This window comes from Oncorhynchus mykiss, chromosome 30, assembly GCF_057628025.1.
Source record: "Oncorhynchus mykiss isolate SJ-2025 chromosome 30, ASM5762802v1, whole genome shotgun sequence".
Classification (NCBI taxonomy): domain Eukaryota; kingdom Metazoa; phylum Chordata; class Actinopteri; order Salmoniformes; family Salmonidae; genus Oncorhynchus; species Oncorhynchus mykiss.
Genome location: NC_143051.1, coordinates 39,844,412 through 39,861,684, shown reverse-complemented (window position 1 = coordinate 39,861,684; position 17,273 = coordinate 39,844,412). Strand labels below are relative to the sequence as shown.

The following is a 17,273-nucleotide window of genomic DNA, read 5'->3' as shown; positions in this document are numbered from 1 at the left end:
ATCAGATTTGGGGTCAATTTGATGTTAATAAGCCAATTCACAAAATTGCTGTTTATTTTTGGTGAGGATTTTTCAATTAATCTACTGAATTGGCTGAGTTGGAATGGAACCCAACCCTGGTACATAGCAGAGTTCTTAAAATACACTGGGGTAGGGCACAGTGTGATAGGTCACATTGTCTATCAAGCTATAGTGTCAGCCTACCTGCATTTAGGTACAGAGTGTCATAGTTTCATAATCCTTGAGTGGACACAATTCTAACACAGGTGTACATAGTGTCGATGTTTAGACTGTGGGGAACTGCAGGAGGGTACACAGCTAGCTCATGCATACAGTACACTGTGCTAGTGGATGAGGCCTATATACATTCTGTAGCATTAGCAGGAGATGGTAGCATGTTGCTAACTGCTAGTGAGTGGCATGTTTTTTTTTCCCCACATAGTCGAGATAGGAAAGTAATGTCGTTGTGCATTACTGTTGTGCATTACTGTAAAATACACTGGTTTCCTCAGAAAATAATATTACACTACAAAATATGCTCTTTAACTAGATTAAGTTGAAGAAAAAAAGCATGCTCGGATGTGTAAAGAATGCCAGATGAGCATTTGCTTTCCTTAGTTTAAATGAATCATGCAAGCAATGCAGCATAGCAAGAGAAGAGCAAGAGTGTAGTAAAATGCTTGGATAAGTAAAGGGAATACTTTTTACAAGTGTCAAGGTGCGACATTTTGATTTACATGTCATTCTTATTAGTAGATTGGACATCCTCTGTATTTCACTGAAGGGTTTGAAGCTCAACCTGTCATAATTAAAAAGCATTTATACTGTATATCTCCATGTCTCGGTCGTTGGTGCAATGTGGTTTCATGCGTGATGCAACATGAGATTTTTCCCATGATTGCATTATTAATGAAGGAACCATTTAAAAAAACATTAAACTACAATTAACAAATTGTCTGTATCTATCCGACAAATATTTACTAGGGTGTAAATAACCTGAGTACTGGGCTGTACAGTACAACCCCTGCATTCCATTAAAGTAACTGTACAGGGTTTCCAGATTTCTGTTAAATATGACCTATAATTAATTACAATATATACAGTTTTCCTTCCAAGAAATTTAGTCAGGCAGATGAAGCTGATTGGCCAGCTCAGCAATTAAGCCAACTTGACATCACATTAAATTAGGAAATGTATGGCCTCTAATACTTTGGACTCTAATACTAATTTATGCTTTGGCCACAAAACAAATATAGGACGAGTCAACAACATTATTTGGGTACGAGTTAACAGAATATGAGCTTTTAAAAGGGAGATTTCACTGGAGAGTCATTTTAAGGCTTCCAAAACGTGTTAGTGGTCCAATTCAGGACATACTGTACCTACTCATTCAATGGTTTTCTTTATTTTGACAATTTTCTACATTGTAGAATAATAGTGAAGACAACAAAAATATGAAATAGCACCAAAAAAGTGTTAAACAAATCTAAATATATTTGATTTTAGATTCTTCAAAGTACCTGGAATGCTTTTCCAACAGTCTTTACCTGGAATGCTTTTCCAACAGTCTTGAAAGAGTTCGCTTGAAAGAGTTCCCACATATGCTCATATACTCTCTCCAACTCATCCCAAACGGTCTCAATTGGGTTGAGGTCAGATGATTTGTGGAGGCCAGGTCATCTGATGCAGTACTCCATCACTCTCCCTCCTGGTCAAATAGCCCTTACACAGTCTGGAGGTGTGTTCGGTCATTATCCTGTTAAAAAACAAATGATAGTCCCACTAAGCGCAAACCAGATGGGATAGCGTATCGCTGCAGAATGCTGTGGTAGCCATGCTGGTTAAGTGTGACTTGAATTCTAAATAAATCACTGACAGTGTCACCAACAAAGCACCATCACACCTCCTCCTCCATGCATCATGGGGGGAACCACACATGTGGAAATAATCTGTTCACCTACTCTGCGTCTCACAAAGACACAGCGATTGAAACCAAAAATCTCAAATTTGGACTCATTAGACCAAAGGACAGATTTCCACTGGTCTATTGTCCATTGCTCAAGTTTCTTGGCCCAAGCAAGTCTCTTCTTATTATTGGTGTCCTTTAGTAGTGGTTTCTTTGCAGCAATTCGACATCTGAATAGTTGATGTTGAGATGTATCTGTTACTTGAACTCTGTGAAGCATTTATTTGGGATGCAAATTCTGAGGCTGGTAACTCTAATGAACTTATCCTCTGCAGCAGAGGTAACTCTGGGTCTTCCTTTCCTGTGGCAGTCCTCATGAGAGCCAGTTTCATCATAGCGCTTGATGGTTTTGCGACTGCACTTGAAGAAACTTGTCACAACAAAACTGATTGGCTCAAACGCATTAAGAAGGACATCAATTCCACAAATTAACTTTTAACAAGGCACACCTGTTAATTGAAATGCATTCCAGGTGACTACCTCATGAAGCTGGTTGAGAGAATGCCAAGAGTATGCAAAGCTGTCAAGGCAAAGGGTGGCTACTTTGAAGAATGTCAAATATGAAATATATTTTGATTTGTTTAACACTTTTTTGTTTACTACATGAATCCATATGTGTTATTTCATAGTTTTGATGTCTTCACCATTATTCTACAATGTAGAAAAACCCTTGAATGAGTAGGTGTGTCCAAACTTTTGACTGGTACTATACTTGCTAAAAAGAGTATAATATACTCTCTGTAACACTACTGGTTTAAGGATTAAATCAGTTTACAGACCTGGGTTAAAATACTATTTGTAATAAATTGCCAAGGTTGCCTGGTGTAATGGACCAATAGAATAGTCCAAAAACGTCAAACCCCGCCCACCTGGCACTCCAGGAGGGCTAAAGCAAACACTCCCAGCATTTAAAAGATTTAAAATAGTATTTGAAGTCTGGCAAATTCGTTGCAACTCAGGAAATGCAAATGAGTCACAGATAGCTATCAGTAATCAAGTAACTCTTGTGTTGGTTTTGTCCAAGGGTGTGCCCACTATGGTTAAGTCAATGGTTTTAAGCACTGGGATGTAATTTCAGGTCAAACAGGGTCTCTCAACACAGAGAACATGGGTGTGACCAGGTAACCCAGCAAACCTGATGGTAACGGAACTAGGAGGAAAACAACAAAAAATACACTTGAAAAAAGGGTTTCAAAAGGGTTCTTCAGCTGTCCCCATAGGATAATCCTTTTTGGTTCCAGATCAAAACCATTTTGGTTCTCTGTGGAAAGGGTTCTACATGTAACCAAAAAATAGTTCTTCAAAGGGTTCTCATGTGGGGACAGAGGAAGAACGCTTTTTGGTTCTAGATAGGAACTTTTTTTCTAAGAGTGTAGAAACAATACCAACACATTACCTATACTTGGGTCAAGTTTCTGTTGTGACTTTTCACATCAGGTGTAACGTTTCAGGCTATAAGAGCCACTTTTCTTCAAGTTTGGGTGTCTGTTTCGTTTTCCTTTCCTCTTGGTTCTGGTGGATTGGGTTGCATGGAGAAACGGCTCGCGACCCATATCAAGGGCCCCTAGTGGCCTCCCCGGGTCAGCGGCCTGCTGCTTAAGGGCTATTTTGGGCTCCCTTGGGGCTGCAAGGATCCTGGCAAGGGTTCTGGTGTTGATTCCATCCTGGGCCCTCAATTATTTACTAGAAGGCCAATATTAGGACACACCACACCTGATCTTCCATGGCGATTGGCTAGCTAGTAGTGGAGAGGAGTCCATAAACTCCAGATGCTGCCCTGCCTGGATTTTCCAGGAAATGAGATTGACGAAACAAAGACAGAGACAGAGAGAGACTAGTCTGAACTAAGAACCCTAGCAACACAATTTGTTTATTGTCATGTCATGCCATGTCAGAGCTTAATATCAATGACAGAGTTGCAAGGGAAGAAAAGAGAGAGAGAGCACTTAGACAATCTTGCAAAGCAAATTGGTCAATGTAACATCTCTAATGTTAAGTTGTGTTAAATTCTCTCTGTAATTGTTAAATTAACACTCATTGGTGTAAAAGAATCCCAGTGTTGGTGTTAATAACCAGTGTTAAACCAAAACCACGCCCATCATTATCATATTTCCCAGCATGCTCTACTGCAGGCATATTTTTTAGAATTGTTTCAATATCTATGTATTTGCATGTACATTCATTAATCTTATTCTTCTCAAATATAACTAACATACATTTTTCTAAACTAATCCAATCTGGTACTTGGACTTCCACACCATTACTGAAATGGTTGTTCCAGTTAAGATGCTTAAGGTGGCCTTATATGTTAATGTAGTTGTTCTGAATGCAGGATGAGTGTCATTAAAAATTCTAAATGTTTTATATCCACACTCTGGCTGGATTCCAATAGAAATTACACATCGCTTTGCAAGCCAGCCTAATGTGACTTGCAGGCCTGATGTGGCCTGTAAACAATGAGTTTCCCGTCACTGTTTAATGGTAAAAGGCCTTAAAAAATACATGATATATTGTGTTACATAAGAAAAACTGTATGATAATGTATTCACTTATGTATTCACTTGATGGAGGCCACAGGGCTGAAAATGGATGAATGCAACAACCATGTCTCTGTCACTAACAAATACAGTCATGGGTGGTAACTCTAAACTTCACTCGAAAGGCAAGGCCTTCTGGGAAATATGCAAATAAGGCTTTACACTGAGCAGTGTGTTAATTTAACACTGAAAAATGTGGATCTGTATAGACACTGGACCTGTGTTAAATTTAACGCTATCTGTGTTGATTTAACACTGTCAGTGTTAATCTAACACTGGAGAATTTGATGTGTAGCAAATGTCAAGCAACAGCTCAAGAACAACTTGAGATGGCCTGACTTGACTGTACATTGTGGAATGTACTGTAGTATAGTGTTGCATTGCGTGATTGTAGATGGGCAAAGGGAGAAAGAAGGAATGCAAATATAAAAACATTTAGTATTGCATGTGTGTCAGTGTATTTCAAGATTAATCAGCTCTACAGGTGTGTAAATGTGTCAAAATTTCAGAGGGTGTCAAAATTTCACATCAATGAATGGCAAAATGAATTATATATACATATAATAAAGTATAGTGTGCTATATAGAGGGAAGTATATCAACATAATGGCATGTACTGCTGCAATGCAAGTAATTGTAGTGTAGTTTATTTTAGTACCAAATACTGGGTTTATGTATGTGTGTATGAACATGTATGTGCTATTGTGGTGTTACAACATATACTGTACTGCATGGTATTATTATTATTATGGTATTAGCACTCCTGTTTGAAGGGGGGGGTTGTATAGTGTACTGTAGTTTGTATTAGGGTAGTGAGGTGTCTATCAGTTTGGTGTTGGTGTGTATTGTAATGTCCGGACTGGACCGGTGGTAAACTCCTATGAGGCCTCCTTTGTCTTCTCCTCCTCGGTTGCTGCTGGTGCTGGCTCCTCCACCTTTTTCGCCTCTTCCACCTTTTCTTCCTCTACGGCTGCCTCTGCTGGTGCCTCTACAGTTGTGGCTGTCTCTGGCTCAGCCTGTGCCTCCTCTGGCTGTGCCTCGGCTTCTGCCTTCTCTTCCTTTACCTCTGTTGCTGCTGGTGCTGGTGCATTCTTGGTCTCTGTTGTGGCGGCCGCACTCTCAGCTGGCGTGTCCACGGCAGCGGTGCATTGCACGCTCAGGGAGGTTGCTAGGTAGCCCACCAGCTTCATGTACTCCTCGAAGTTGACTTTACCGTCCTGGTTAGCGTCCAGGCCCTGTTGCATTTTCTTCACCGCCTCGGAGCTGTCAGTGTCCTGGGTACAGAGTAGATAGAGACGGGCAGATGTGACTCAAAGGTGACGCCAGCAGAGGTGACCTCTGTAGTAACTGACCCCTTACATCACAAAATGCAGTACTGTTTGTGCAGCCTGATTAATAGATAGACCTTGATTTAACCAGGTTTAAGAGTTAATCCATGTTGGTGCAACACACCCTATTTTATATGTTGGTCTGTAGTGTATCCTATTTCATACATACCATAGATATCTTACTAGGGCAGCAGGCAGCATAGCGGTTAGAGAAATAAGCCAGCAACCGGAGGGTTGCCAGATTGTATCCCAGGTCTGACGGGAAAAATCTGGTGGGAAGTGAGCTGGCAACCGAAGGGTTGCTGGCATTAAATCCTAGACACTGTTGCCTGCTGTTGTGCCCTTGAGCAGGGTACTTAACCTCCCACAACTGCTACAGGGCGCACAGTATGACAGCTCCCTGCTCCAACCTGTATATGTACAGTGGCGTGCAAATGTATTGACACCCTTGATAAATATGAGCAATAATATATAAAATAACAAATTCAAATACTGAGCTATATTGAACGCTTAAAAAAAATGTGAAATTATATTATTTTATACTAATTAAATTGCTCAGAGAAAGATTTTGTTAACAATTAATACTTTTTTCTCTCAAAAAAGGTCAAAATTGTCACCCCTAACCATGCTAACCTTTCCTCTTATTTATTAATGGTGAGAGGTTAGCATTTCTTTGGGGTATGATCTTTGACCCTCTGTAACTTTCTCACGTATCATTATCATTCATTCAAGATTATCCATAATCATGGTAGCATCCACATTAATGCAGAAGTGTTTAGAAAGGTATTCTGTTCTTATTTATAATAAACGTGACTCCAAAATGACACAATACATTACTTATAATAAATTTGGACACAAATAATCTGAAACACAACCAAAACTAACTGCAAATGCATCCAACAAGTCGCAAACTTGATGTAGTCATTGCATGCTAGGAATATGAGACCAAATACTCAACTTTTGACTGCTTCATTTTTATGAATCTTTAGGGGTGTCAATTATTTGGACCCCTACATTTTTTAGATTTGTTTGTATTACTTATACAACAATATGAAACAAACTATCTTTCTCTGAGTAATTGAATTAGTATAAAATAATATAATTCCCCCTTGACTTTTTCCACATTTTGTTACATTACAGCCTTATTCTAAAATTGATTAAATTGTTTTGTTTTTACTCATCAATCTACACACAATACCCCATAATGACAAAGCAAAAACAGGTTTTAGATTTATTTGTAAAATGTATCAAAAAAAGAAACTGAAATATAACATTTACATAAATATTCAATTCCTTTACTCAGTACTTTGTTGTAGCACCTTTGGCAGCGATTACAGCCTTGAACCTTCTTAGGTTTGACGGTACAAGCTTGGCACCCCTGTATTTGGGGAGTTTCTCCCATTCTTCTCTGCAGATCCTCTCAAGCTCTGTCAGGTTGGATGGGGAGCGTTGCTGCACAGCTATTTTAGGTCTTTCCAGAGATGTTCGATTGGGTTCAAGTCCGGGCCACTCAAGGATATTCAGAGACTTGTCCCGAAGCAACTCCTACGTTGTCTTGTCTGTGCGCTTAGGGTCGTTGTCCTGTTGGAAGGTGAACCTTCACCCCAGTCTGGGGTCCTAAGCACTCTGGAGCAGGTTTTCATCAAGGAGCTCTCTGTAGTTTGCTCCGTTCATCTTTCCCTCAATTCTGACTAGTCCTCCAGTCCCTGCCGCTGAAAAACATCCCTACAAAAACATCCCCACAGCATGATGCTGCCACCACCATGCTTCACCGTAGGAATGCTGCCAGGTTTCCTCCAGACGTGACGCTTGGCATTCAGGCTAAAGAGTTCAATCTTGGTGTCATCAGACCAGAGAATCTTGTTTCTCATGGTCTGAGAGTCCTTTAGGTGACTTTTGGCAAACTCCAAGCAGGCTGTCATGTGCCTTTTACTGAGGAGTGGCTTCTGTCTTGCCACTCTACCATGAAGTGCTGCAGAGAATGTTGTCCTTCTGGAAGGTTCTCCCATCTCCACAGAGGAACTCTGGAGCTCTATCAGAGTGACCATTAGGTTCTTGGTCACCTCCCTGACCAAGGCCCTTCTCCCCTGATTGCTCAGTCTGGCCATTTGGCCAGCTCTAGGTAGAGTCTTGGTGGTTCCAAACTTCTTCTATTTAAGAATAATGAAAGCTAACTGTGTTCTTGAGGACCTTCTATGCTGCAGACATGTTTGTGCACCCTTCCCCAGATCTGTGCCTCGACACAATCCTGTCTCAAGGTTCTACGGACAATTCCGTCGACCTCATGAGTTGGTTTTTGCTCTGACATACACCGTCAACTGTGGGACTTTATATAGACAGGTGTGTGCCTCTCTAAATCATGTCCAATCAATTGAATTTACAACAGGTGGACTCCAATCAAGTTGTAGAAACATCTCAAGGATGTTCAATGGAAACAGGATGCACCTGAGCTCAAATTCGAGTCTCATAGCAAAGGGTTGAATACGTATGTAAATAAGGTATTTCTGTTTTTTAATTTTAATACATTTGCAAAAAAAAACATTTTTTTTTTTCTTCAGTTTGTCATTATGGGGTATTGTGTATCGATTGATGAGGGGAAAAAAACGATTTAATACATTTTAGAATAATGCTGTAACGTAACAACATTTGGAAAAAGGGAAGGGGTCTGAACACTTTCCAAATGCCCTGTAGATCAATCAAAGAGTTCAAAAAGGTGTAGTGTTGATAGCTGGTTTATAACCATGGTGAGTGTGCAGGCTGTTGTCTAACTGACCATCATGATGTTGTGGAGCTGGCTCTTCACCAGCTTCTGGAAGTCATTCCCTCCCAAACTCTCCTTCCCTTTGGCTGATTTCAGGAAGACACCCACTACCGTCTGAATGGCTGACTCCATGACTGCTGTCTCTCTCTGCCCCGAGATAGAGGGGTATGGTTTTGTTGAGAGGGATGAACAGGGTGATTGGGGGAAAGGGGGGAGAGGAAGCAGGTAAGAAGGAATGAGAGAGAGAAAACAGAGATGGTACGAGATATTGAGTGACACAGGCAATACACATTTGACAAAATTATTTCCATAACAATCTATTTTAAGGAGATAAAGATAGGACACCACAGTGGGAAAAAGAAACGGTGGATGTCCTTGAGATACACAAAGGCTTGTCGTTTCAGGTGTTGAGTCTGGAACTCCTTGGTAGAATAGGGTAGGTACGCAATGGACAGGCGATGTGCGATAAACTAAGAGGGCAAGAGAGTCTGACTGAAAGTCAAGCGGCGATGCGCAATGGAAGTTCGGATCTTTGATTGGTCATCTGATCTACTGAAGCCACTATTGGTCCAAGGTTTCAGATTACCTCAGGGATTACCTGTCAATCTACCTTTCTATCTCTCTCTCTCATTCTTTATATGTCTCTCTCTCTTTCTTTATCTGTCTTGCTTTATCTCTGTTGCCTCCTCACACCCTTATGCACTCTTATGTGACAAAAAAAGTAAGATTTTTTTTGAGAGACAGACATTTTACATAGTGAATATGTTAGTATGTGTGCGTGCATGCGTGTTAGTGTGTGCTGTATGCGCCTTTATATGTGAGTAATCCGGTATGTATGTAATATAGCCCGTAAGCGTTGGACTGATTAAATGAGATATGCATGATGTGTCCTATTAATCACAATAGACAGCTGTATGTGTAAGATGGCCCTCACACGGAGCACAAAATACAATGCATGCCAGTGAGTGACACATCCATGCAGGAATTCCCATTCCTTTCTGTCAGAGATCACTTAAACAAGATAAGAATGTACAGGCCACACTAGTTTGCTCCAAAGCAGTGGAGAGAGATGTTTGCTCGTTTAATGAACCAACCTCACTCGATTGTCAACTTTAGTATTTAAATGTAGCACACAAACTACACACACACGTCCGCCAAGAAAAAGCATACACTGTAAAGGGATTACTGTGAATTTGACAGTAGTTTACAGGCAGCTCAGTGGCAAGTCAAATTCTGTATTTCATATTACAGTACACCTACTGAAATACAAATACAGTATCAGAGCAAGTCCAGTGTAATGCTACACAGTACAATATGTCAAATTCACTGCATTATAGTGTAAAGAAGTATATGCTACCATAATCGGAATCAATACAAATATGAATTCATTAATACAATTCATTGAGGGGTTTGTATTTCACAGTATTTTACTGTAAATACAAGGGATTAATGCAAGCAGGTTAGCTCCTGGGTAACTTGTTAACAAATACAGTATATTATTGTATATTTGGTGTTTTATAATACTTGCACTTCTAGAGGCTTTAACAAAGGCTTCCAAACTACAGCAACTACAGGGCAAAACAGACCAAAAGGACGTTGCAAAATGCTCAACCATTTTGTTGTGTTACTAACATGCTGACCACACATACACTACCGTTCAAAAGTTTGAGGTCACTTAGAAATGTCCGTGTTTTTGAAAGAAAAGCACATTTTTTTGTCCATTAAAATAACATCAAAGTGATCAGAAATACAGTGTAGACATTGTTAATGTTGTAAATGACTATTGTAGCTGGAAACGGCTGATTTTTAATGGAATATCTACATTGGCGTACAGAGGCCCATTATCAGCAACCATCACTCCTGTGTTCCAATGGCATGTTGTGTTAGCTAATCCAAATGTATCATTTTAAATGGGTAAATGATCATTAGAAAACCATTTTGCAATTATGTTAGCGCAGCTGAAAAATGTTGCGCTTATTAAAGAAGCAATAAAACTGTCCTTTTGGCTAGATGAGTATCTGGAGCATCAACATTTGTGGGTTCGATTACAGGCTCAAAATGGCCAGAAACAAAGAACTTTATTCTGAGAAATGTTCTTGTTCTGAGAAATGAAGGCTATTCCATGTGAGACATTGCCAAGAAACTGAAGATCTCGTACAACGCTGTGTACTACTCCCTTCACAGAACAGCACAAACTGGCTCTAGCCAGAATAGAAAGAGTGGGAGGTCCCGGGGCACAACTGAGCAAGAGGACAAGAACATTTGAGTGTCTAGTTTGAGAAACAGACGCCTCACAAGTCCTCAACTGGCAGCTTCATTAAATAGTACCCGCAAAACACCCGTCTCAATGTCAACAGTGAAGAGGCGAGTCCGGGATGCTGGCAGCAAGTCCTGCCACTCACATTTCCTCATTGGGGTTTAGGAGCATATACCCACGTCGGTGATTGAAAGATGAACTGAGCTGAATACGTGTTTAAAATTCACTGCTCGATTGAGGGACCTTACAGATAATTGTATGTGTGGGGTACAAAGATGAGGTAGTCATTCAAAAATCATGTTAAACACTATTATTGCACACAAGAGTGAGTCCTTGCAACTTCGGTGACTTGTTAATTAAACAAAACTTGATTAGGCTTGCCATAACAAAAGGGTTGAATACTTATTGAATCAAGACATTTCAGCTTTTAATTTGGAATGAATAAAAAAAAAGGTTATAAAATAATTCCACAATTTAATCCATTTTAAATCCAGGCTGGAACACAACAAAATGTGGAAAAATTCAAGGGGTGTGAATACTTTCTGAAGACACTGTATAAATTGATATATCCACGTATGAGTTAAATTGGTACAGCGTTGGTACAGTCACGATTCTTGCATTTCCATTTCTGTCCTATTCTTACATGTATTATTTACTTGGTGGCCTGGCTGCAACCTGGCTATGCCTTCTCACGGTCAGGGTCAGTGACAGTCGACCTCATCTTCAAACGGTCGCCAGACAGCATGTGTCGAGCCGCACCACTCCCTAAATCTGATTAATGAACACAGGGCTTCTATTATTTAGCCAACGTCACAAGGACAGCTCTGACCCCGCCTTAGTTCCGACACACACCAACTAATCCCCATTATTTGGAGCAAAAGGCAAACAAACTACTCAGCAAATAATTAAATATAGACAGAGGTTTCCCGTTTCACTCCAGAGCCCAAAGGAGATTGAGTGTTGTGTTTCCAAATGGGTGAATGTGATACAGTATGTGTTCTGAGTAATGGCAATACTACCGCTCGTGTGGCATGAAATATTAAGAGAGGAACAAGTTAGGTTATGGCTGAACAGGCTTGCAGTGCCTCTCTAACTTATCACATAGGTCTACTAAAATACTGCTGAACATCAATGGTGCACCAAGCTAAGAATGAGAATTATGAGCCAGTTGAAGAGTGCCTTGAGCTCTGGTTGTTTACACTGGTTTTTACTTTTGGACATTTATCATCATTGTAGATCTTTTAGGAAATAGTATGTAGTCTATGACAATAATTTATTTTATTTATTTAACCTATATTTAACTAGGCACGTCAGTTAAGAACAAATTGTTATTTACAATGACGGCCTACTCTGGACAAACCCTAACCCGTACGACGCTGGGCCAATTGTGCGCCGCCCTATGGGACTCTAGCACTGAGATGCAATGCCTTAGACCACTGCTCCACTCGGGAGCAAGGCACAATGCGAATTATCACCCTTACACATACAATGTAACAGATAACTGTAAATGATAGATTTATTTTGTATTATCAACAGTATAATACTCTGAAACATTTTAATGCAGCATACTGTAAATTATGGTGCATTGTGGGAAAATGTTCTGGGTGGGGAAATAATTGCTGTATTTCTTATGGTACTGCAATTCCGCCCCACAGAATACAGTACCGTACCATATTTTTGGAGTGCAAAAAAAACCTTTTGACCATTAGTGGGTGCATGGTATTGTTGTTTCTATCTCATTAACATATTTTGAGGCATGCCTTGTAAAACGCTATATTTGTTGCACCAGTGAGTGGGAATGCTGTACCAATTTAACTCATATGTGGTTATAATGCCCCATCAATTAAAAATGTATAGGGGACAGATTCAAGTGGCAGCAAGTCTTAAACCTTAAACGGTTAAGCATTTTGCCATGTCCATTTGATCTGTTTTGCCCTTTAGTCGCTGCCAGTTCGCAAGCCTAAACTAAGGCCTCTAGAAAGTGCAAGTGCTAAAAACACAAAATATTCATTAAAATGCTGTAATGTTTGTAAACACCTTACCTAGCAGCCAACCTGCTTGCGCCAATCTCTTGTAATTACAGTAAAATACTTTGAAATACAAACCCTTCCCCTCAATGAATTTCATTCATTCATCCATTAATTCATTTATTAGTTCATTCCGATTATGGGAGCGTTTACTCTTTTTTTTTTCTTAAACTTTGTGTCATTGCAGTGGTTTCTTTGATATTATATTTTCTTTAGTGGGTGTACTGTAATATGACAAACTTAATTGTACTTGCCACCGAGCTACCTGTATGCTACTGTCAAAATCACGGTAACCCCTTTACAGTGTAGGTTTACCCATAGGTTATATGTTCTTTCGGATAGTCCATACATTTTATGCCAGTTGTACAAACCAGACAGGCTCATATGGCCCACGATAGGCTAGATAACAGCTGATCGATCCGTTTACAAAAGAGACACACTTATCTCAGGTATGTTTTGTTTGAGTGTGCACACGCTATGACTGATCAAGAATAGCTATGCGTTTATGATAAATAATGCACTAACGTAGTTAAATCGTTTTCCCCCCTTTGAATTCAAACGTTATCCGCTACTTGCAACGTAAAAAATAACGAGTCTTTCTTGGAGTCTCCAAAAGCGTCGTCGTTGGCACTGTCCCTCGATGAGAGCGTGTAGAAAGTTCCTGCGAGGGTGAATCTAAAACGTGGCACACGCGTTATGATTTAAGCAAGTTTACAGTACAAAACCTTTTCAATAAAATATGGACAAAATGTATAACTCACCATATACTTCCTACAGGACAAGCGAACAGATCAAATGTGCCCAACTTTGGGTTTGTTTTCCTTCTTTTCCGTCTATCTCCGCTGCTTTGAGACCGCAAAAGAAACTTGCCAAACTAGCGCTGCATAATCTCTTCCGTGATTTAGTTTTTTCTTCAACTTTTTTTCCTGACAAGGCAAAGGGCGTGTACCTGGAAGAGTGCGACAAAATAAAGGGGGAATGTGGAAAAGATAAGACACTTTTTTTATGAGGGGCAGAAATGTGTATCACAACCTTGGAACCTAATTCCTATTTATTCTATTATCTTTGGTATGTGGTGCTAGTTTAGATTATGTGTGATTTGTATTGTTCCACGCCAATAATTCGAATTCATAGAAGGCTGTGTTGAGGAGACATTGAGGTTTGAGTTGCTTTTAACCCTTTTGTATCCAACATTGACTTCCAGCTGCATTTTATTAAATGAACACAAGTCTAGCTGTTAGCCTACTGTATGTTTGGACAGTAGTGATCTTTACCCCCCTCATACACCCAGGCTCATGGGAGTGGCAACTGCCTCAGGAGCATATCCAGACCACTCCAGGACCACAACACTAAAATGCATGTAGACACACACGCCCTGAGGGAGTGTTTCATGCTGTATCAGTGTGTCATTGTTTGTCAGAGTAGACACAGTCATTTGTCATCAGTCACACCCACACTGGCACCTTGCTGTGTTTAATTAGGATACAAAGTCTAGTTGCCCCGTATCAAAATTGCAATGGAAATGCCTAACTTGTGAAGCATCGCTTAGCAGAATAAAATGGAGGGAAGTGTATGCTATAACACAGCGGGTGAGCATGCCAGAGAAAATAGCAGTGAATGTGTCCCAAATGGCACCCTATTCCCCATATAGTGCACTATTTTTGACCTTTCACTAAAACAACTTCATTAAACAATAGAGTACAGGGAGGGACAGGTAGTATTTGTACAGACACCAAGCAGCTCTCCTTTATCCAATGTATTGTTGTTGACCTAGGAAAAATGTATATTGGTAATGGAGACACAGAGATTGTAAATAGCAGCAGGGATGTAGACTGCATTTACATCACTGTGTAACACTTGGAAAGGCAGCGTTGTATAGGCATTTTAAACCTGTATGGAATAGTTTTGCTGTACCTGGTGTAGTTGTGGGAGCAGTGTAGGGTTATGATCCAATTATGCTATTAAATCAAGGTTGTAATACAGCCACACTAAATGAGAGAATGCACAAGAGGGGGGTAGACAGAGCCAGACTGGGACCAGAGATTGAGCCCGGCATTTCTAACACAGGCCCATTTTCCCCCCTCTAGGCTTCCACCTAAGTAATATATGTCATATACTGAGGCCAGTGAACCATAGGAGACAGAAGGCGAGTTAAGACAATGGATCCTTTTATTCAAAGTCACCTGCTTTAGAAAATGATCAACTAAAGAATTGTGCATGTCAATTCAGATCAAAAGTTTACCACACAGCTACATTCAGGATAATTTCATTGGACTGTAGCCTAATGCACAATGCTAGTCCAACAGATTCCCATGAAGTCTTTTTATTGGCTAAAAGCCCCCTTGCTTGTTGGCAAGTTTTCCAATCAGCTGCCAAAACTCCAAAAATGTCAGCTCCCCATCATTGTTTTCGTCCAACGAGCCCATGAGCTGCTCGATCACGGCTGGATCGCTGGCGTTCTGCAGGCAATCAGAGAGGAGAAAGGGGACAGTGATCCATTCAGGCCCAGACTGGGTTAACAATGAGCTGCATGGTTAAGGCTACTCTGCCATCTAATGGTAAATAATAGTACAGTACTATAGAACAAATGGCACGGAGTCTGAGTTCCACAAACTTTGGTTGCAAAGTGTTGTTTTGCAGAATAAAATGGAAGGAGGTTTATGCCATAACACCTGGTGAGCATGACAGAGCAAATACCAGTGACTTACGTCCCAAATTGCACCCTTTTTCCCGAGAGCAATAGAAGTGGTACAGAAAAGGATTTGGCCTGCTATCACTAACGTATATGATGCTTGAAATCACGTCATTCAGCCACTCACTCACGGCTCTAGATAATTTATTGCGAAATGGATACCAAGTATGAAGTGGGTGCTGAAGAGGACTAAGGCTGTGTCCCAAATGGTACCCTATTCCCTGTGTAGTGCACTACTTTTGGCCAGGGCCCATAAGGTTCCGGTCTAAAGAAGTGCACTACATATAAAATAGGGTGCCATTTGGGACTCAAGACAGATTTACCTTGACAAAAGTAGGTAGTTGAAAGGCCACCAGGCTGCTGAACTCCCCTTTGCTCAAGGTGTTTGAGGATCCATCCTTTCCAGCAAAGGTCTTGAACTGGGAGACAAGTACATTGATGGCAGATTCCATTGTAGTGAGTCTGTATGAAGGAGTTGACTGCGAATACATGACAAGAGAAAGAAACCAGTCTGCTTATGAATTGTCAATAAATGTTATTACAAAGTTTTTATACATTGTTGAAGCAGACTTTAAAATAAAGCCAGCAACTAAATGATGAAAAACCAGAAAATCATGTGAAATCAGATTCAGAGAGAAGACAGACAGAACAGCATTAAAGGAAAACCAGTCATATGTTGTCTCACCTGATGAGGTATGGTCTGGTTGCAGCAGGTATGGAGAACCTTGTCTTGTCTTTCCAATCTTTCTTCCCCTCTTTTATTGTCTCCATCCCCCCTTGATGATGCAGACGTCAGCGGAAAACCAACAAGTTTCCATCAGGATATTCTTATCTAGCTTTCTAATTTTCCATCACAACTTCTGGAAGGCACACAATCACTCCCAGACCCAAATGCACATACAAATTTGACATACCGCTGGACGTAAACAAATATATTGATACGATGGGAGTTTACTACAGTCCAACTCAATACTATTCTGTAGTTTTGATGTTATAAACAATTGATCAAAAGTCAGCAAATAACTTCTGCAATATTGCTGACAGGACAATTTATTTCAGTTGGTTTCCTTGCAGTGTTGTGGACTTAGGATAACATCTCTGTCAGCTCATTTTAATCAGGAACCTGAATCAAAACTGAATCAGCATAGATGCATTCATACATAACATCTCTCAAACCCTACATTGATGACAAAATGGTTTGAAGAAAATGCTGAATCATCAAATGATAGTGATCCAGGAGTGTAAGTCTGCACACGAATGTATGCATATCGGAGAGAGAGAGCGAGAACACGAGAGAGAGAGAACGTGTGTGTGTGTGTATGCATCTCTGAGAAAAGGTGTGCGGTGGTGTTTCCTCAGGTTTTAAAATTGGAGGCCTGTTCACTATGTATCTAGGCCTAGTGGGGAGGCCCAGTAGTAAAAGCTTGGTTGTTTGGGAGATGTAGAATGTTAGTTATGACAGCTTCAAAGTGTTGGACAGGAACCATCCATCATTACTGACAGCTTTACTAATCAGTTCATCTAATCAGGACTGGTACAGACTCACTGCTTCAGTCACGCATAGGTTACCTCCCCAACGGCACCCTATTCCCTGTATAGGCCACTACTACCCACAATGGTGGAAAAAGTACCAAATTGTCATACCTGAGTAAAAGTAAAAGTATTTTGTTTTAAATATACTTAAATATCAAAAGTAAATGTAATTA

General features: G+C 40.3%; 2 protein-coding genes across 2 annotated transcripts; both read right to left on the bottom strand.

Moving 5' to 3' along the window:
- Nucleotides 1–3,811: 3,811 nt before the first annotated feature.
- Nucleotides 3,812–14,143, bottom strand: LOC110513545 (uncharacterized). The gene is made up of 3 exons (XM_036971237.2): nt 13,637–14,143; nt 8,604–8,738; nt 3,812–5,776 (listed from the first exon to the last, which is right to left on the bottom strand). The coding sequence occupies exons 1-3, from the start codon at nt 13,637–13,639 to the stop codon at nt 5,381–5,383; spliced, it is 534 nt and encodes a 177-aa protein (XP_036827132.1). The 5' UTR covers nt 13,640–14,143; the 3' UTR covers nt 3,812–5,380.
- Nucleotides 14,144–15,021: 878 nt separating this feature from the next.
- LOC110488503 (protein S100-A11) lies at nt 15,022–16,348 on the bottom strand. Its single transcript, XM_021560735.3, has 3 exons — nt 16,253–16,348; nt 15,891–16,046; nt 15,022–15,334 (listed from the first exon to the last, which is right to left on the bottom strand). The coding sequence occupies exons 2-3, from the start codon at nt 16,017–16,019 to the stop codon at nt 15,206–15,208; spliced, it is 258 nt and encodes an 85-aa protein (XP_021416410.1). The 5' UTR covers nt 16,020–16,046; nt 16,253–16,348; the 3' UTR covers nt 15,022–15,205.
- Between the last annotated feature and the right edge of the window lie 925 nt (nt 16,349–17,273).

Coding starts and splice junctions, on each gene's coding strand:
- LOC110513545 (XM_036971237.2), bottom strand. Junction 5,777..8,603: donor AGCTCCACAACATCATGATG/GTCAGTTAGACA, acceptor CTCTGTACCCAG/GACACTGACAGCTCCGAGGC.
- LOC110488503 (XM_021560735.3), bottom strand. CDS start 16,019: ATGGAATCTGCCATCAATGTACTTGTCTCCCAGTTCAAGACCTTTGCT. Junction 15,335..15,890: donor AACTACCTACTTTTGTCAAG/GTAAATCTGTCT, acceptor GATTGCCTGCAG/AACGCCAGCGATCCAGCCGT.